Source organism: Scylla paramamosain, chromosome 33 (genome assembly GCF_035594125.1).
Source record: "Scylla paramamosain isolate STU-SP2022 chromosome 33, ASM3559412v1, whole genome shotgun sequence".
NCBI lineage: Eukaryota > Metazoa > Arthropoda > Malacostraca > Decapoda > Portunidae > Scylla > Scylla paramamosain.
Window position 1 is genome coordinate 17,367,368 of NC_087183.1, and position 20,263 is coordinate 17,387,630.

At 41.1% G+C, this 20,263-nt stretch overlaps 2 protein-coding genes and 1 long non-coding RNA gene across 5 annotated transcripts in view; 2 read left to right on the plus strand and 1 right to left on the minus strand.

Annotated features, from left to right (window-relative positions):
* The window catches only part of LOC135089848 (uncharacterized), a 38,150-nt gene extending 32,804 nt beyond the window's left edge, over positions 1-5,346 (plus strand). The window contains exons 5-6 of one of the 2 annotated variants that reach the window (XM_063985974.1): positions 2,529-2,610; positions 4,309-5,346. In XM_063985974.1, coding sequence (XP_063842044.1) covers positions 2,529-2,606 — 78 coding nt within the window. In that variant the 3' untranslated portion in view covers positions 2,607-2,610; positions 4,309-5,346. The remainder of the gene's footprint in view (positions 1-2,528; positions 2,611-4,308) is intronic. The other variant, XM_063985975.1, reaches the window with a different exon arrangement.
* A 6-nt stretch (positions 5,347-5,352) lies between these two features.
* LOC135089849 (uncharacterized) lies at positions 5,353-9,847 on the minus strand. The gene is made up of 5 exons (XR_010261663.1): positions 9,833-9,847; positions 8,474-9,406; positions 7,559-7,679; positions 7,321-7,439; positions 5,353-5,628 (listed from the first exon to the last, which is right to left on the minus strand). It is a non-coding gene; the product is annotated as an uncharacterized LOC135089849 (long non-coding RNA).
* A 967-nt stretch (positions 9,848-10,814) lies between these two features.
* LOC135089847 (endoplasmic reticulum-Golgi intermediate compartment protein 2-like) lies at positions 10,815-19,832 on the plus strand. 2 transcript variants are annotated; one of them, XM_063985973.1, is made up of 10 exons: positions 10,815-10,911; positions 11,881-12,074; positions 13,297-13,452; positions 13,836-13,960; positions 14,049-14,140; positions 14,665-14,756; positions 15,092-15,250; positions 15,583-15,704; positions 15,949-16,087; positions 16,801-19,832. In XM_063985973.1, exons 2-10 carry the CDS (start codon positions 11,972-11,974, stop codon positions 17,028-17,030), a joined length of 1,218 nt encoding a protein of 405 aa, XP_063842043.1. In that variant the 5' UTR covers positions 10,815-10,911; positions 11,881-11,971; the 3' UTR covers positions 17,031-19,832. The 2 variants fall into 2 exon arrangements, with proteins under 2 accessions (XP_063842043.1, XP_063842042.1); XM_063985972.1 differs by having other exon boundaries at positions 10,873-11,032.
* The last annotated feature ends 431 nt before the right edge of the window (positions 19,833-20,263 follow it).

Genomic DNA, 20,263 nt, shown 5'->3' on the forward strand with positions numbered 1-20,263 from the left:
GAAGTTCGTACGATTCGTTAATATGCTTTTTTTTTTTTTTTTAGTGAAAGTTTATACAAAGTATCTCATTTCACAGGAGTACGACACTTATTGAAGTCCGTACGATGTGTTGATGTGTTTTTATTGTATTTTTGTTTTTACTTTATCATTATCATTATCATTTATTTATTTACTTATTTATTATGTTTTTTTACAGCGTACGGCAATTGGTCAAAGTTCGTAAGATGTGTTTGTATATCTCTAAGTTCGATATTAGTTGAAAACCGTGTGATGTATTATTACCTCTCTTTTTATATCTGTGATTCTTAATCTTGATCTTGTAAGCTTGACAATTCAGTATCGTGTATTAGAAAGACAGGAGAGAGAAAGAGAGAGAGAGAAAAAAAAAAATTAAGTACTTACACATGATCATTAATATTTTTATCTCATTATCCTTCTAATTAGGGCAGAAAAATATTGTTTAGTTAAGAAATATGATGAGATGCATAAATTATGAGGATTTCTGTAAGTCTCCTGCTCTTCTTCCTCCTCTTCCTCTTACTACTACTACTACACGGCACTGAATTGAATACTAAGCCAGTCCTTCACTCTGTACCTGCCCCTTCTTGAATAAAATGAATAAAAATAATGAACGTGTATTTCCGGGAAGTTGTGTGTGTGTTCGTGTGTGCGTGTGCAGGTCTCTCTCTCTCTCTCTCTCTCTCTCTCTCTCTCTCTCTCTCTCTCTCTCTCTCTCTCTCTCTCTCTCTCTCTCTCTCTCTCTCTCTCTCTCTCTCTCTCCGTCTTCGTTTTCCTTCTTCTTCTCCTCCTCCTCCTCCTCCTCCTCCTTTCAGAATCCCGTTTTTTTTTTTTTTCTATAATAAACAGACATTACATCATTATTTAATTCAACTCTAACATTCCATCAATTTTTCATTCATTTGTTTACATCCAGCCATCCATCACTGCATTTCACCGGAGTAGGTACATACATACATACATTTGGCAACACTGCTTTGGGTCATACACCTTTCGCGTAATGGTTAAATTTAAATCACAACCTGTCGCCTCGTTACACTCGTTACACCTCACATTACTCCTTGCCTTGTTTACTGTAATGGCGGGCGTTACTGTGCTGTTTTTATTATCAGTTTTATCCCACGTTTAGTCTGAAATAATAACTGTAGGTAGGGGCCGGTTATTGCTTGAAAGCACGGTGGAGTAACAACCTGAAGAATATTTGTGTATTATGCAAATGGTTGTAATAATTCATGATGCATTTATTATACTGGAGATGAATAAGATGGAATTAACAGATAGAAAAAACGAAGAATAAGTTATAATATTGTAAGAAGCCCCCAGTCATTCAGCAACTCGGTTCAGTCAGCAGGCACGGGGCGTCCCACACCTTTACGGGATGTGCGAGACGTCCCACACCTTTACGGGATGCGCAAGGTGTGTGTGTGGGGGGGGGGGGTAGAAGGACTTCACCGGGCGGCTGGGAACGGCTGCGGCGCTGACTCACCCAGTCACACAGCAGGGAGGGGATAATACGCCTTTTTGTATCTCCGTATCTCACACAACAAGTCACCGTGTAATACAGTCACGACACACAGGCAGGCACAGGGGCGGTCAGGTACACGCACCGTCAACAGTCAGTCAGTCAGTCACACACACACACGTGAACTCGACTCGCCAAAACTCAACTCGCCTTCCCTTTCTCTCGCTCACACGTCTTATCGCGTCGCGGTCTCGGTTCTCACCTTCTCTATGCCTCAGCGTCACAGAAAGCCTCAAATCCTGCCTCCCATGTCATCACATCTGGCAGGCGTGATCTGACTACACCTATTCCAGAAGACATAACTGCGAGTCACACACCGATTACTACTACCGCTGATGCTCATTGCTACTTGCACTATTTACACACACACTCACAGAACTGCAATTAGGCGGTACCGTAAAACATTTATTCCATGGTTAGCTAACCCTCACACACACACACACACACGGACACCACCATGATCCCAGGGCCTCAGAGGTCACCCAATAGGCTTATGTCAGCTTTCCTTCCATTAGGGCTTTAGATAACGACGCCAGCCTCTAAACAACGAGTATCAACGCCTCTAGCTCCCCCCCCCCCACACACACACACACACACACACACACACACACACACATAGTATGCTCATGTGCTCGCTTCCAGGGCTCCTACATAAGCGTGTTCATGACAATATACATAAGAGAACGACAGCTTAAAAAAAATGGTGCCTTAACTTGCCGAGTATTTGGTAATCATGTAAATGGTTGTAATAATCCGCGATGCATTTGTTTTAATGGTGATAAATGAAATGGAATAGATAAAGCAGAAAGTAAAGGATTGCGTTAATTTCCTTAAGATAATAAACTAAAGGCATGAATGTTTATTATATAAATGTTTGCAATTGTACGTGTTTTTACTGTACTGTACTGTTATTACTGAAATCTTTCGTAACTTCCTCCTGACGTTTCCTTCACACCACCTGACAACACCGATCATTGGGTAACTGGAGGTGTGTGGCGTCAGTAGTCAGCCACACGGCCCACTCGGCGGGGTTCTCTCAGCTCGCCAGTCACCCGTGAGCCATTGAGGAGGTAGGTTCTGCTTTTTTATTTATTTTTTTTCCTCTTCACCCTCTCCCTCTTCACTTACCCTTAGGTCCTTTCATGATACGAGTAGTTTATTTAGATCACATCGTCTCATATTTATTCATTATTTTCCTTGATACGTAGAAAACGGGGGAGGGAAATTAATTAGGAGGGGTTGTTAACTTGAATTGTTATTGTTTGTTTGTTTGTTTTTTGTTGTTGTTGCTTCGATATTTCATCTAGTTAGCAATTTTTTTCGTTCGCTTTACTATTTTATTACGAAATTGTTTTTTTTTTTAGTTTGTTTCAATTAGTTATATATATATTTCGTTTATTTTTTATCCAATTGTTATTTTTTCGTTTATTTTCACTATTTTCATATCAAATTACTACTTTTGTTCAAATTTCATAGATGGTAGTGGTGGTGAAAGCAGTGTGGTGATGGTGATAGTGGTGGTGGTGTTGGTTTCGAAGCCTCGTGTTGCCCCGGAGCGTCTTGTCTCACTGCTTCGGCCAGGCAACGAGTCGTGAAGCATTTGTGTTCGTTCGCTCGTGTGTGTGGAGGAGGAGGAGGAGAGGGGATGGTGGTGGTGGATGAGGAAGAGGAGGAGGCGGGGGAGAGGAGAGGTGGAGGGGAGTGGAAAGGGAAGTAGAGAGAGAGAGAGAGAGAGAGAGAGGCTTGATTACTTGAATAACGCAACGCTGGAGAGCTCTTAACTCACTCGCCTTGAGAATAAGAGAGACTTTATTTGTGTCGCCTTGTTTTTATTAGTGCTGAGAGAGAGAGAGAGAGAGAGAGAGAGAGAGAGAGAGAGAGAGAGAGAGAGAGAGAGAGAGAGAGAGGTTGGTGACGTGTCTTTTGGTGCCACAGAGATCACAGTTTGGGAGAGGAAGAGGAGTGAGAGGGTTTAAGAGAGGCGTCGCATTCCTTTTTAACGGTTTAAACTAGAGAGAGAGAGAGAGAGAGAGAGAGAGAGAGAGAGAGAGAGAGAGAGAGAGACCACCAAATCGTTAATGACTGGAGTTTCTGCAGCATATGTTTTTCGTACCCAGTTAATACACTAATATCCTCTCATGCAGGTGTGAATGAGTGAGGGTTTACTGCCTGTGTTGGTAAATGACGTTCCGGTGAATGACTCAATGATCTGGCCTGATTCTAACCTTTGTGTCTGCTCTGGCCTCCCTTAAGCTTCATAGAATAATGTGATGCAAAATCTGTAGTGTGTTAGAGTGGGAAAGACGTAACGGAGAGGATAGATAAGATCGATAATTTAATTCATAGTCTTTGAGCGTCATTGCCAGCCAGGCGGTTAATCCTTTGTTATGCGTACATCCGATGCATCACTAGCTGCTGTAATGTTTGTTTATGATCATCTCCCGACTTGCTCGCCTTCCTCCAACGTGTTCGTCTTCCTACTTTGGTTCTAGAAATTGCAACCTGCTTCTCTTATGATTCTAGTGTGTACACTTGTTATCTTCAGTAATTTTTTGTCCTGTTCAGTAATTTTTGGTCTATTAGATCTTGAGAACTGGGCAACGACGTAAGACACGTTGCGAGATCTAGAACATGGCAGGAACACGTTAGGATGTGTAGCTGTTGAGGTAGATACAGTATATATATGGCATTAGGCAGATAGTGGATTTGAACGTGACTGGACGTACACGTACTGCGACATCCCTTTGCAGCATCCCTTTTATTTTCAGGTTCTGCGCCCAGCAACTGACCGGGACTGCCTGTGCCTGGAGACAGCCTGCGAGAGTCACGTAGTGCCGTAGTGCGATTAGACGTGTTGGGATGGGCGGCATGGGCAGCCAGGAAGAGGTGCGCCGTAGAGCAGAGACTGGTTGTAGATACCTCGTGAGACTGGGAGAGCAGAGACTGGTTGTAGATACCTCGTGAGACTGGGAGTTGCAAGATGGTGAGACTGGTTGTAGATAGCTCGTGAGACTGGGAGTTGCAAGATGGTTCGTGGGGGCAGTGTTGGTGGGGATGGGGTTGATGTGATCGGATGCTAGAGGGATGGATATATAATAATGGTGGTTTTATTTTTTTATTTTTTTTTTAACATAGCAGGGTGGGAAACGGATAGAGATAATAATGATGGTTTTATATTTATGTATTTATTTTCATGGTTTTATTTATTTTTCATAGAGTGAGAAACAACTGAAAAATGAAATTGACATTAACGCTGACTTATTACCGCCACTAACGTGTATGCAAAGCTAAAACATATATGCAAGGTACTTAGCGTAGGTAGAGAAAACCCACACAGTAAGTACACAATAAACAACGAAACTATGGTAAGTACAGGGTACGAGAAAGATTTAGGATATAGTTTAGCTCTGAACTCCGGTTAGGAAAACAATGCATAGAGGCCAGAAACAGGGCAAATAGGGTATTAGGATTAGGAAAACAATGCATAGAGGCCAGAAACAGGGCACATAGGGTATTAGGAGTCTTAAAAGTAGAAGGCTCGAAGTAATATCAAAGTTATATCTTGGCGCTGGTCAGACCTCATCTTGGCGCTGGTCAGACCTCATCTAGACTATGTTGTATCCACAATTGTGCTCCCAGATTATCTGAAATTAGGTACTCTTCATACTGGGCTGCAAGCCAGCTCTTCTTGCAGCTTCCCTCTTATTTAGGATTCCTAAATCTCGTGTTTTGGATACCTCAAAGAGTCTCCAGAGGAAACGTAGAGTAGCTTTCAAGCAACAAAAAAATTAAAAAAAAAATAAAAACCAACAATCAATCAATATCTTTAATTCATGGTAGGGAGTCTTCGACTTATTGTACACTGGGAAGCTCGTTACTTGCAACACTACAAGTCCACACAGTCTGACACACTGGTACAATGAAGAGTCTCTTCAGTGTGTCTTGGCGGCGGCGGCGGTAGTGGCAGCAGGTCTCAGCAACACCCACCAGACACACCACCACCAGCCTGGACGACGCACTGCCATCAGCAGCACCAGACGCAGCCTGCCACACCACAGGAAATTGATCACCAGCACTGAAGTCAAGGCCTGGAAGAGAGAAAAAGAAAAGGAACTAAAGTGTATATTAATTATTGGAAATAAAACTGGAAAAAATGTTTTCATTAATTCATACAAGGCTTTTTTTTTTTTAATTTAAATCTTACCAATAAAACAGACAAGTTTATTTTTTTTTCTTTTTTTTTTCTTGACTTGTATATGCTAACTTCAGACTACCAGAACTGCATGAATTTGATTACTCCTTTCCACCTTGCTCTCACTGTATTTGCTATTCATTCTTACCCAACTCCTTAAATAACACAGGAGCCTTTTTTTATTAACTATATTTACTATGCAACTTGCTAAGCACTTACACCAAATAAACTAAATTTTTGCTTCAAGAAAAATCTTGGACTCCGGCTAGATTAGACCACTCCTAACTTCCTTTCCTAGATCATTCCATCACCCATACAGCCAACGCCTTTCCTAGAACAGCACTGCATCCATCCATCCAACATCCTTCCTTCCTTCCTCCCTCCCTCCGCCTCTTTCTTCCCTCCTCGGCTTAGTATTACCGAGTCTCAACACCTGAAGAAAAATTCCCGAGTAAAAATGTATACAGGTAATACAAGGTAAGAAGCATTTAATTAATATACAGTAAAAGGTGAGCAATGTAATACTTGACACCTACCTGATTGTGTCGTAAAAATCAATCGAATATATTATTACTACAGGGCTTTTTTTTTTTTTTTTATATACCTTTCGTGATTAAGCTACTCGTGTCTTCTCTTGCTCCTTTCTTCTCTCCTCCATTCCTCCTCCCTTCTCCTTTGCCCCTTCATTTCTACCTCCCCCCCTCCTCCTCCTCCCCTACCTTTTTCTCCTTTGCCCCTTCATACCTACCTTAACAGCCGTCTCTTCTCTTTTTCCTCCCTACCCGTCTCTCCTCCCATCCTTTCTTCCTACCACCCCTCTATTCTTTCTCCCTCCCTACCCCTCTCTCCTCCCATCCTTTCTCCGTATCTCTCTTCCATCTTACTCAACCTTTCAACTCCACCACACAACACTCCACTATCACACGCGCACACACGCCCTTTTAACTCAAACATCCGTAGCAAAGTTTTGTATCCCCTCTACAATTAATTACCGAGGAAAGCCCAACCTGTGCTTAGTCAAACCTCATTAAGTATACGAGTATATACCCATTCCATTATCATTACACCCGTCTCTGACACTACCGAACTCAACACTTCTGCACCGCACCTCAGACCACTTCAAAAGCCTCCAATTGAAGTGACTTTTTCAAGGATGTTTTTCCCGTTCTAATGACATTAATTTGGTTCCTATATTATTAGGAACTGGTAAAGCTATGGAGAACCGCCTAATCATCATTGTGGCCTTTGAAAATAGTCGTGGTGAAAGCAGCGTGTTTCTGAACTAGGGACTATTGTTGTTGTTGTTGGTGGTGGTCTGTACGTGTTTATCCCCAAGCCTCTGAACGTTACCAAGCCAACCCCGTCACCCAGCCAACTTGCTTCACTTTCACGCTTCACAAACTAATGGGACACGCAGTATTTACGTAATGAGGAGGCGCACAATCACCCACTCATTCACTCGTCACCTGCGTTAGTCATCGAGTTTACCGCCTCTATGAAACTGCTTATACTAACAGACGAGTTACCAACCACGCATTGTTCAATTGTTAACTATCACTATAATGCTCCAAACCATGAAATCACTTACCTATTATACCAGCAATCGAGTAGTTACCCTCACCTTCTTGCGCTACATCACTATCAAATCCTACATTATCTTTCCTTGCGTTGCCTGTCACTTCCATGCACTTAACCACCTACACAAACCTGAAAACAAGTTAAAAAAGGAATATTAATTGTATACGCAGCAATTAACAAAGTACCAGTATATAATCAATCTGGAGGAACAACAACAGTATGCGTTCTTGAAATCACAGAATACTCACCACCAGGCATCACCAACAAGGAACACTACGTAAGCGATGGGGACGAGGGCGAGGAGGGGGACGAGGGTGACGAGGAACCACCACAAGTCTCCGTCCATTTGGTCTCCCTCAAGACACACATCTGCACACAAGAGGAAACAATAGTTGTGGTTTTCTTAACAAAATATACCCTTCAAATGTATTAGATTTCCCACTACTCAAAATCAATACCAACTCTGAAACTGTCACAAACTCAAAACACTAACGTACCTAAACTAAATAAAGGTTTCAATAGTACTCATCCTCCACCCCCTCACTATAAGATCAATACACCACAGTTTAAGAAATACTATGTAACCTGATGACTACCTACTGAACTGAATTTAAATCTTGTAATAGTGACTAATTACTAACCCGTACCAGATAAGGTCGCCGCGTCATTAAATCCTGACACGCCAATGATAATGAATCCATCAAAGGAGAACATCCCTAACCCCATTAAACTATACATGATAGGGTAGTTACGTGGTTACTTAATTGGTACCTCTAGTTAAGGGCAAGAACATTAGGGAAGCTGCAGGAAGCCGTCAGATCTACACGTGGCAATCCCTGTACCAAACACACCTGCCTGCTTCCACCTACCAACAATTCCATGGTTAGACTTGTGTTACCTAGTTCAGTGGCCTCGTGAGGGTGTTCATGGTACCTAGCTTAGGGTAGTTACTGTTAATGATACCTAGTAATGGGTAAGTTATATAATTAGGTTAACATACCGAGCTTCGTTTACCAGTATCAGTCAAAACACCTTTATCACCCACGTATTACAGCACCAAGTCACCCACGAACACATCAACACTCCTTCAGTGACCCAAGAAACACATACCAGCTCATACTATGTCAGCACTTCTAATAATACACAAGACGCGCCACACTCACCTCCACACACACACAGAAATGACACTCGGAAAACGAAACGAAAACAGAATCTTGACTTCCACACCACACGTCCTTCTTCTTCCAAGGTTCTGTTGCTATTACAAGCCGTCGCCTCTCGACTGCGTGACGTAAACTTCTAGCGATAGAAAACAAAGCCCACGACGAGATAGCAGATGATTCGAGTCTTAGTGTCACACGAATTTCCGAAGCAATCTTAATTTACTTGTTTTTCTCTCTCAAGTTTAATAAAATATAGTATAATTTTGGAGTATAATTTGAAGTCACACTACTGACGGGGAAAAAAAAGTTATTTCTGAAGTTTAAATCATCTAGGGTTATTCAAGTGAAGTAACGAGGATCATATTTATTAGGAGCTGGTGTTCATAAAGGCTGTCTGTCACTTTAGAATGTACAGACACGCCTACTGCACTCAATAATGTGATATATGAATGTATAGCAAGAGTAAATCAATTTAACTCAAGCATAGTTCATATAACGCTCAATATTGCTCGTTAGCTGTTGTATAATTTGATAGCCTGACTGTTTTGTAACTATAGAAGGCTGTTACACTTGAATCTTTTGGTGCACAGTTTCTCATAGTCTCTCCTTAAACTCTGAGAGAGAAGAGAACAAGATGCTGATGCTGCTGCTGCTGCTGATGATGATGATTGGCGAGACACGTAGATAATGTGACAAACACACATTCCTAAGCATGCAAGGAAATCCTACTCTCTCTCTCTCTCTCTCTCTCTCTCTCTCTCTCTCTCTCTCTCTCTCTCTCTCTCTCTCTCTCTCTCTCTCTCTCAAAGCCTGTTTATAACCTTTTGGGGGCCTTATGCGGGATACTGTTTAGTGACCCTGTGTTGTGAAATTATAATGGGTGGATTCCCAGGCTTCTGAGGTGTTCGGTGCACTCCTTTCACAAGTATCAATCTGGAGGAAAAAAAGCTGAATTTGTAAGTTAGCCTACTTTTTTTAACACGATTATACACATGATACAGTAGCAGTGTCCTTTTAAGGCATACACTTAATTTCGAAATCACAAAGTACATTAAAATAACAGAGACCAAAATGAAAATGTGTAAAATTCACGAGATCAACCCGAGGCTAGTGAGAACAACAGAAAGATGTCGTCGTGAGAGAAAGCGAAAGGTAAAGAGCACAGACTATAAAAATTATCCTCAAAATTAACAGGTGAAATACACCCTCCATATTATGTACTATATGTGAAGGTATTATTCCTAAAAATATTGAAATATATGTATAAATAAAAAAAAAAAGGAGAGTCGAATAAGGGTGTCCTCGGAAAATAAATAAATAAATAAATACCACAGGAAATCAGCACCATGAGTGTCTTACTTTTGCTCTGTGAGCGTGTATCTTCTTCAGCTTTCTTCTTTTTTTTCCTTTTATCGGCACCAGAAAAATATATCCTTTTCGACATCACGTCGCCGTCACTCCTCAGTCGCTACCAAGGACTCTACATCCTTGGTAGCCCGCCACAGACTGATGGCTTAGCGTGACACGGGGATGTCACGCTCAGCCTCAGCTTTGACGTGGGCAAAGCACCGCTGGTATGTAGGTGCAAGAGTTCATAAAAAAAAAAAAAAAAAAAAATCTTTCTGGAAATTAATCACAATTGCAGTGAATCTGTCGACACTCAACACATTTTGATATGATAGAATAATAATGATAATAGCAGCTTGAGGGTCCTTGGTACGTAGCCTCCGGGGCCCTATTCAGGCAGCCGCATAGTTCATAATAACATATAGCAAGAAATGGCCCTATACAAGTGATATATTAAGCAGTTACAAGGCTAGCAGGATTATGCACAATGTAAAGACTGAAATATGGCTTGTCAAATAGCGTGGTTGATGGAATAGACAGTTCCGAGAGGTGGTTAGGTCATCGGATTTATCATCAAGTGAGGTAGTTATCAGAATAGATGGTTATAAGAGACTGTTAGCGCTCTCAGTAGGGAGTTTGAAAAGATAGTTAAGCAATTCTATGGATATGGATGGTATATGACGTTAGGTATGGTTACATTGTACAAGGATTGCCACGTCTAGGCGCACTGATAATTCTGTGGCTTCCCTCGTGTTCTTATAGAATAATTAAGCAACGGAGACTCACATCCACATTATGAAAAAGAACATACAGATGAAAACAATCAATCATAAAGACAGAGAAGGTATACAAACATAGTAGTTCGTGAAATACTGATAACATTGCAGCATCCCTATATTCTCGTATAGATTGATTAAGTAACAGGTGGCCGCAGGCTTATACAGAAACATGTGAATAAAAAAAAATATATATTATTTACAGATATACAAAGGACACGGAAATACAATAATCAGTGGTATATTTAACAAAATAACATATGGGAGTCAATCAGCTGATATCTCACAACAAACCCTCGGCGCCGACTAGACAGAGTAATACATCTCCTCTTATAATTTTTTCCTCTCCTCTCTCTCCTACCTCCTCTCCCTCCCTCTCCCGTACCTGACTGACTCCTCTAACTACCCTGCTGATGTCTGCGTACTTAAATCAGTGGTAATGTATGGGGTTTTGATATGTGAGATAAAAAGGTTGAATTTTTAGATGCGGCCTGATGATTTTTTGCTTGTTTGCTTGTATGTTTTGGGTTTGTCTGGGTTTTTCGAGTATGGTTCTTTTTTAGTCTTTTGTGATTTTTAAGGATACACCGGCCGAGAATTGCTTTTGGTTCTTGGTAGTTCGTAAGTGCAAGTTATTTCGGTTATTTCATGAAGTTGGTTTCTTGAAGTCATTTGTGGTTTTACTGATTTTTTGAATGGATGTTGAGTTTTTTTCCTGCCATTTTAAGGATATATGGTGTGACTGTAGGGATAAATGTGCTTTTGGTTCCTGAGTTTAAGTTATGTTATAATAAAGTGATATTTCTTAGTAATATTTATTTTCTTGGGATAGTCTGTATCCTAGAGAGAAAGAGAGAGAGAGAGAGAGAGAGAGAGACATACCATGCCCCATTAATAAGAATAGAGAAGTTATATATGTTAGCTTAGGTTTAATATTGTGCAACTTTCTTGTTAGTAGATTATGGGATAGTGAGGTGGGAGTTCATCTAGTAATATGCATTAGTAATTAGGTAGTTAGGCAGTTGTATTTGTTTGGTTAGGCAATTATTATTATTATTATTATTATTATTATTATTATTATTATTATTATTTGTACTATTATAGTTTGGGAATAATGTGGTTTAACTGAATGTTTATGATATGTAATTATGAGAATACAATTAGGTAGATAGGCAATTAATGTTATAAGACTGTTAATTGGTTAAAAAGTTATTAGGATACCTAAAAAAAAATAAATAAATAAATAAATAAAAAGAGAAAATTAACAAACACCTTCTATTACAGATCATCTAACCCATCACCACCACCACCACCACCACCTTCACCCCCTACACCTCTCCACTTACATGCCCCTCCGCCAGGCCACTCCACCCCCATGCTGCGCCACCGGAAGAAGGCCATCCAGACCGTGAAGAGCCTGGATGCCTTCCCCAAGACTTCGGAGGAATGCATCGAGAAAACCACAACTGGAGGCACTTGTAAGGCTGGTGGCGTGCCTGTAAGACTGACTTGTAAGGCTGGTGGCATGCCTGTAAGACTGACTTGTAAGGCTGGTGGCGTGCCTGTAAGACTGACTTGTAAGGCTGGTGGCGTGCCTGTAAGACTGACTTGTAAGGCTGGTGGCGTGCCTGTAAGACTGACTTGTAAGGCTGGTGGCATGACTGGTGACTTGTAAGGCTGATGACGTGACTGTGACTGTTGGTGTGAGTGACAAGTGAAGGTAACTGGGAAGAAAATACTTTGAAAACCCCAATTAACTTTCTTTTTCCAGCCTCCTATAGTTCCTCTATTCCTACCCTACTTCCAAACACACCCAAACACCCCCCATACACCCCCAAATACTTGCAGTTCAATAGGAAGGTGAAAAAAAATGAATGACTGAGTGTGTGTGTGTGTGACTGTGAGTGTGTGAGTGAGAGAAGGAGAAAAGGAACTGAGAATGGTAAGGGAGGAAAAAGGAAGAATAAAGAAGAGATAAATGACTGAATGTTTGAGTGATGAATGGAAGGAAAAGGAAGGTGAGAGAAATGGATGAGTGTGTGAAGGACAGAAGGGAAGAGGGAAGTGAAAAGAGATGGTTGAATGTGTGAGTGAAAAATAGAGAAGGGAATAACAGGAGAGTAAAAGTGTAAAAAATGCTGAGTATCTGGTTAGAGGATAGATGGGAGGGAATGGGAAGGTGGTATGGAGGTAAAGACTGTTTGTATGACTTAGATGGGTGTGTGTGAGTGATGGGTGAGTGATAAGGAGTAGGGAGATAAAGGGAAGGGGAGGATGAGTATGTGATTGAAGGATTAAATGGAAATAGAAAGGGAGAGGGAGGTGAGTGAAGGAGAAAAGGAAATTGGAAGGCTAAGAGAGGTAAAAAAATTTATCTTCACATTTCCCTTTAAATTCATGACTCACATATCTTTTTTCTTACTTCTCTTATGAATGGGAAAGAAAAGGAAGGTTAAGGAGTGATTGAGTGAAGAATGGGAAACATAAAAGAAGGTAAAAAATGCATGAATGAGGAAATGAAAGAATGGAGGACAGAAGGAAATGGAAAGGGACAGAAAGATAGCATGAGTAATATAGTTAAAAAAAAGAGTAATAAACTGCAGAGAGAGTACAAATCAAGAAATTATAAAAGACAAGGAGATATTTTACAGCAACCTGCCTCTCTCACATGAACTGAATAACGGTTTCCTCACCATGCAGTTTCCGTGCTGAGTTTGGCAGTGATCCTGTGGCTGATGGTGATGGAAATGATGTACTATCTGGAAACTTCCTTCACCTACACCTTCATCCCCGACACAAAGTTCTCCGAGAAGCTCAAGATCAACGTTGACATCACCATTGCCATGCCCTGCCGATGTGGGTGTTGTGGTGTTGGGGTGTTGAGGGGAGGATAGGTATCTTGATTAGTGTTAGTGGTATTGTGGGTGTTGGTGTCTCAGGGAAAGGAAAAAGATATGAGGGTTATTGGTAGTGTTAGTGGTGACATAATAATAATAATAGGTTCAAAGAATTATACCACCCATAAAATTAAAGTACCACAATAAAGTCTAACATTCCAGCCAGGTACTATAAGAGACTCAAACATTACCATTGGGAAATGTACCCTCAAAAAAAAACTCGTAGTATTATAGATTCTAACATTATCATTGAAAAATACACCCTTGAAAAATACACCCCTGACAAAACCAGTGCCGTAATAGACCCTAAGGCAGTGAGTGACATTGCTATGACACTCCCAGATGTGGGCGCTGATGTGCTGGACATGACGGGGCAGCAAGTGATGACCTTCGGCTCCCTGGACATGGAGGACACCTGGTGGGAGCTTGACCCTGACCAGCGCATCCACTTTGACGGCATGCAGCAGGTGGGTACTCTGTCTCTCTGTCTGTTGTCTGTCTCTGTCTCTCTGTCTCCCTCATAATGTACTCATTCTCCCATTTTTCTCTTTGCAGGTCAACAGTTACTTCAGGGAGCAGTTCCACTCCATCCACCAGCTGCTGTGGAGGAGTGGATACATCAACATCTTCGGAGATTTCCCAAGGAGGTGCAGAAGCTTGAGTTGTTTGTTACATTGTCTTCTTGTGTTGCTGGGACCTTGTGGGTTCTGAGGATTTGATTGAGTGTTTTATGCAGAGACTGGCTATGTGTAACCAGTTCTTGTAGTTTCTCTTATTTTTTGTTTTTGCAGCTTCCCTTATTTTCTTTTATGTTCTTATTTGCAGCCTTATTCTCTTACATTATTGTATTCTAATAATTTTTTGTAGCTTCCCTTATTTTCTTAGGTTTTAGTATTCATCTTCCTTTCCTTACTGAGTCTTGAAACTGTAGCCATATTAGTACAAGACAAATATATAGATCAATTATGTAACTACCTAACTGATTAAACATTAACATGCCTGAAAAGTTTAGTACAGTAAAGGAAGTTAAGATTGTTGTGAGATAGCCCAATTCATAGACTGACAGACAGATTATGTAACTGCCTGACTGATTTAACATACCAGAAAAGCTCAATGCAGTTAGGTTAGGTTAAGATCCGACAATAATTTAGTTGACTCTACTCTGTGGCAGACGTGTGACGCCCAGCAAGGAGAAGGATGCCTGCCATGTGGTGGGCACACTGGAGATCAACAAAGTGGCTGGGAACTTCCACATAACAGCAGGTGATGCATCTCACTTATTCACAACACTTACAATGAGCTCATGAATCATAACTTAATGAATGAGTCTCACAGAGGCTATTGTATGTTATTAATTTATGTAACGCTAGAATTTCTTTATAATAGCCACCTCAGTTTCCATTATGATGGTTTAAAGCTTCTTAGCACTGCCAGTCATCAAAAACAATATATCCAACCACTCACAGACTTAAATCCCCAGGTAAGTGAATTCCAAGTCAGAGCGAAGGGCCAAGAACACCAAAAAATAACAAAAAAATTTATACATGAGGAAGAAAAATAATATACCTACTCACTGACAAAAACTCTTAAATCCGTAGGTAAGACAATCCCTCTCCCCCGTGGCCATGCTCACCTGGCAGTGTTCATGGATGACAAGGACTACAACTTCACACACCGCATCAACAAGCTGTCTTTTGGTGACCCAGCGCCTGGCATTGTGCACCCGCTGGAGGGCGACGAGGAGGTGGCAGAGAAGAGTAAGGATCTTCGAGCTGTGTCGCATTAAAGTAGTTGTTGTTTCTTGGGAGTTGTAGTCGGCTGCAGTATTTGTATAACTCAGGAATATCAGTTAAGTAATTAGTCTTATATTTTCTTAACCCAGCATTGCCTGAATTTAAAAGTTAATTCTCGTCAGTTCCCATATTGACAACCAGTAATGCCTGGATGAAAACAGTAGTCGTTTCTTGGCAGTTTTAATCAGTTCCTATACTTACATAACCACTAATGTCTGAATGAAAAAAAAGTAGTGGTTTGCAGGGTCAGTTATCATATTTGCATACCTAACCCAGCATCACCCATCCCTCCGCAGACCTCATGTCCTACCAGTACTTCATCACAGTGGTGCCAACCTACGTGAGCACCTACAGCTACCGCGGCTCAACATTCCAGTACTCGGTGTCAGAGCAGTCCAGAGAGATTGCCCATGACAAGGCAAGTGACTCAGGAAGTTGTGTGAAGATATGCTGATCTGTCTCTGTGTACCAGGCCGGCAGTCCCTCACAGGGCGGCCGAGACACATAAATTTACCCAGAATTCCCACAAAACTCTAGAATCAACATTTACACACAAAGAATTACCCAGAATTCCCACAAGACTCTATAGAATTAACATTTACACATTTACCCACTTACTGAGAACTCAAGAAATGACACTTGTACATCCCCTGCTTCCCCAGAATTCGCACGGCACTCCAGGGATTTTCTTCAAGTACGACGTGTCCGCCCTGAGAGTCAACGTTCATGAGAGACACGAGCCGCTGCTGGCCTTCCTGACCCGCTTGTGTGGCATCATTGGGGGTGTTATGACCTGCTCGGGTGGGTTGCTGTTGCCCTCTAACTCTTCTTTGTCACTATCTCTATGCCAGGCCAGCTGTCACACAGAAGTGGGTGGAAGTTTATATGAGTTAGTACTACAGTTTTATTCTTTCTCCACATCACTCCCTCACTCCTCTGTCTGTCTCTATACTAGGCCAGCTGTCACACAAAAAGGGGGTGGAAGTTTATAGATGAAGTATAAGATCAGTATTACTTTAGCCTCTCTTTTTGTCTCTTTCTCCATCAGATCCTCTTTTAGCCTTTGTCTGTGAGGAATTCAAGTGATAAAGCTTCAAATACCTCTACTACATCCTCTTTTAACCTATGCTTCTCTAAGGAATGTAATGAAAGCTTCTGATTTTCACTCTATGCCTCTGTCAGATCCCTTCTTAACCTATGTCTCTCTAAGGAATGTAAATTAAAACCCTCACTGACTTCTATTCCTATATCTCTCTAAGGAATATAAATTGTGAAAGCTCCCTGTGTAATCTATGGCTGTCTTGGGAATATGGATTTAAAGGCTTCATTTCCACCACACACTATCAGATCCCCTCTTAACCTACACCTCTCCAGGGAATATAAATTTAAAAGCTTGAAATTTTCTCCACACACACCTGTCAGATGCCCTCTTTAACTTTCACCTCTCTAAGGAATATAAATAAAAAAGCTTACTTCTCTAATGAATGCAATAAACCTTCACATTTCTCCCACAGGGTTGATGAGCAGTGTGGTGAGCCTGGCAGTGGACTGCTTCACCTGCCGATTCTTCCAGAGACACTCAGACAAGACAGAGACAGAGACAACCTCCCAGAAAACCACAACCCTTCTCCTGGCTACGGAACTCTTACAGACAGAGACCCAGCCACTCCTCACGTCCACCACCATCACCTCCAACATGGTATTTGTGTCGGACACCCCCCAGAGCTCCCCCCCAGAGTCATGACACAGTACACCTCACTTCATGTCATTTCTCTTCTCTCAAATTTCGTTGTTCAGAATGTTTTGATAGAGTAATATTTAAATCTGTCTTTTTAATTGTTTTTTATATTTATTTGTATGTTCGTATGCGAGTAAGTGTGTGTAGTAGTGAAGGAGTGATGGGGTGGTGGGGTTTGGTACCTTGCTTGAAGGATAAATGGGGTGTACTGTAGTAATAGTTAGAAGTGGAGTGATTTATCTTGCTTGTTCCCATTACTTTTGAATATAAGAACACAAGAAAATAAGGGAAGCTGCAACAAGACATCAGGTCTACACGTTGCAGTCTCTGTATGAAACGCACCTACATATTTCCATCTACCAACTTCATCCATAAACTTGTGTCACCTTTTAAAGCTCCTTAATGACATCCCACTAACATCCTGATTGCTGAGTCCATTCCATTCATCTTCCACTCTGTTTGAGAACTAATTCCTGCCTATCTCTTTTCTTTAAATTTCTTAACAGCTAACTACTAACAGCCTTACAAAACTAGATAAGAGAATACAAGATCAGAGGACTCAAAAACAGAAACAAATGAGACAAGTCAATCCACTTCTAATCATTACTCTAAATTTCACAAGAGTAGAGTGCAAGGAATCTCAGTCTTGATAAATGGTGAACCTTCCACACATCGGTGCAAAACTTCCACTCCGGCGCAGCTCAACTCGCTGCCTTACCTTGCTGTCACGCAGGGACAGCCACAGAAATCAGATAGCATGCCACACTCACTCCCTTCCTCTCAGCTTTTTCTGTCATTTTCATCTTAGTACTTTTCTTTTCCTCTGCTTCTTCCTTAGTGGTGGTCACTTCTGTTTCTCTGGTAATTCTACCTTACTTTCTGATTCCACTGACTTCTTTCCTCTTTTACTTTTCTTACCATCTTTGGATTCAGGTTTCTTGATTTCATTCTTAGTTTCATTCTCCTCAGCCACTCTGTTGTGGCTTTTGGCAAGACTAGTTGATGTTATAATGCAATCAGGGAAGACAGTGATGCACTTTCTAGGCTGTGTGCTGAGGATGCCAGACATCAGCTCACCAGGGAACAGTGGGTCACACTACTACTGCCTTCACCTTGTTCAGTGAGTCCATCTTGACGTGTATGGGAATAGATGTAGTCCTTTCCAGCTTGAGATTCAAGCTCTGGATCTTGGCCCAATCCCCTGGGGCATGGCTAGCAAGCTTCTCTACAGCTGCTAATAAATTCTGCTGGATCTCATTGTCTGTCTGACACATATGACCAGTCTTCATGAGAGAAGAGTTCCCCTTCTTATTGAGGAAAAGTTCGTGTCCAGAGTGCTCTTAGTATTTCCTTCTGTAGTTCCTTTGTCTCAAGGTTCACCTGCACTGGCATCCTTAATACGTTAACATACCAACCATCCCATTTTTAGCACTTTTTTTATTGTTCTTCCCACTTCCTTTATGTGTAAATTTTTCAGTGATTTTTAATATTTTAACCATTCCATAATTTTGTTTTTATATTAACATTTCAACCAACAATCTTTGTTGCTTTTAAAGTTTGGTAGTGGCATCATATGACAGCAGTGTTGTGGCACCAACAACAATCAGTCAATGTTATTGGCAAACTTTTTCATCAGCTTCTGGTCTTTCTTCACTGTCTTCCCAAAGCGCTGCAGCAGGAGTTCATTTCTTTGCAATATTTTACCTTGCCTTCCCTTCTTTTTTACTTGGGTTGGTTAGGTTTTAGAATTTGTGGTTTTTGTGGGCTTGGAAGTAGAACCTGAAGAGGTATCTTTCTTGATGCCCTTCTTGAGATTTTTCTTTGGCCATGGCTTGGATGCACCCAGCTGGCTAGAAGCAGCAGGGTCTCTGTTCTTGTTGTGCTTTCTGGTTGGTAGTTTTGCCATCTTTATAGTCTTCACTCCTTCAGTACCTCTTTCTCAGTTCCTCTGGTCCGTTTATAATCCACCACTTGTCAGGTTTTGTAAGAGTGTGGTAGATTGGACAAGGCAGAGGGAAAAATACAAAACTAAGTGGAATTGAGTGTGGAATATTACTTATGATCTTGACTGTACATGCTGTTACACTGGTGTACTTGGCTTATGACCATAATGTTCCAAAAATTGACAGTCAGGAGAAAAGTCAAAGAATATAAAAAGAAGCAATGTTCATCTCCTAAAAAGTGCAGTGAAATGCATCTAAACAATTGCCTTTTATCCTACAGTGCATAGCTGAGTGTTTACCATTAGCAAATGTACCAGTAACATCACAAAATATACATAATGTACAAGTTGGTCACATGCCAAGTTAGCCATTGCATATAAAAATGAATACCTTTTTTGGCTGGGTAGCACATTGGTCGTAAGTCCCACACATGATGTGCCGACTACCCCACTGTACCTTGTTCATGATGTACGGCACGTGTGTATTGACTAATTGACTGGTTGATGGTTTGAGCTACACAGTTGATTTTTACATGTGGTCAGGTAGTCACTCACATTTCACTCAGCAACTGTTCAGGGAGAAACAGCACAACCTTGAGAAATCTAATCCTGTATCGTAAAAGGACCAAGTTATCTTTCGTGACATAAGAAGTCGTGTGGTCTTTGTTATCTCGCTTGGGGGGATTTTCTCTAATCAGATTTATGTACTGTAATAGTATTCAGTTCTTTATCCATAGACGGTGGGGTTAGAGATGATTTTTCACCGCCACTGCAGGTTTTACGATTGATTGGAATTGACAATGCAAATTTGGTGTTTTCATCAGTGTTGTGTAAGGAAATTTTAATTAAAGAGATGATAGATTAAACTTGTCACTGCTTATCCTTTTCCTCAGTGAAGCAGCTGGAAGTGTCTCAGCTGCACCTCACTAGAGATAGACTGGGAGGAAATGTGAGACTCTTCACCTTAAAATAAATATCATATGTAATAATTGTTTCTGTGAGGAGTGAGGATGAAGCCAACAATACCAGATGGACAGCACAAAGAAACAAGGGAATTTTCAACTTGTACTCACTCAGGAAGACTCCTTTGTGAGTATAAATATCATGAGTAATTAGATGTCTTGGTGAGGATTAAGGATGAAGAGACCAACAGAGGATGGCACTAAAAAACAAGGGACTCAGGTTATACTCACCTCAAGAAGACTCCTTTGTGAGTATAAAATATGTGTAACTAGATGTTTTTTGTGAGGGCTAAGGATGAGGAGGCCAGCAGTACCAGAGGGATGGCACAGAAAAT

Bases quoted from the DNA above. Each gene is read 5' to 3' on its own strand.
- LOC135089847 (XM_063985973.1), top strand. From the start codon at position 11,972: ATGCTGCGCCACCGGAAGAAGGCCATCCAGACCGTGAAGAGCCTGGAT. The intron at 12,075-13,296 runs GTAAGGCTGGTG...CTCACCATGCAG, and splicing joins AACCACAACTGGAGGCACTT to TTTCCGTGCTGAGTTTGGCA. The intron at 15,251-15,582 runs GTAAGGATCTTC...ATCCCTCCGCAG, and splicing joins CGAGGAGGTGGCAGAGAAGA to ACCTCATGTCCTACCAGTAC.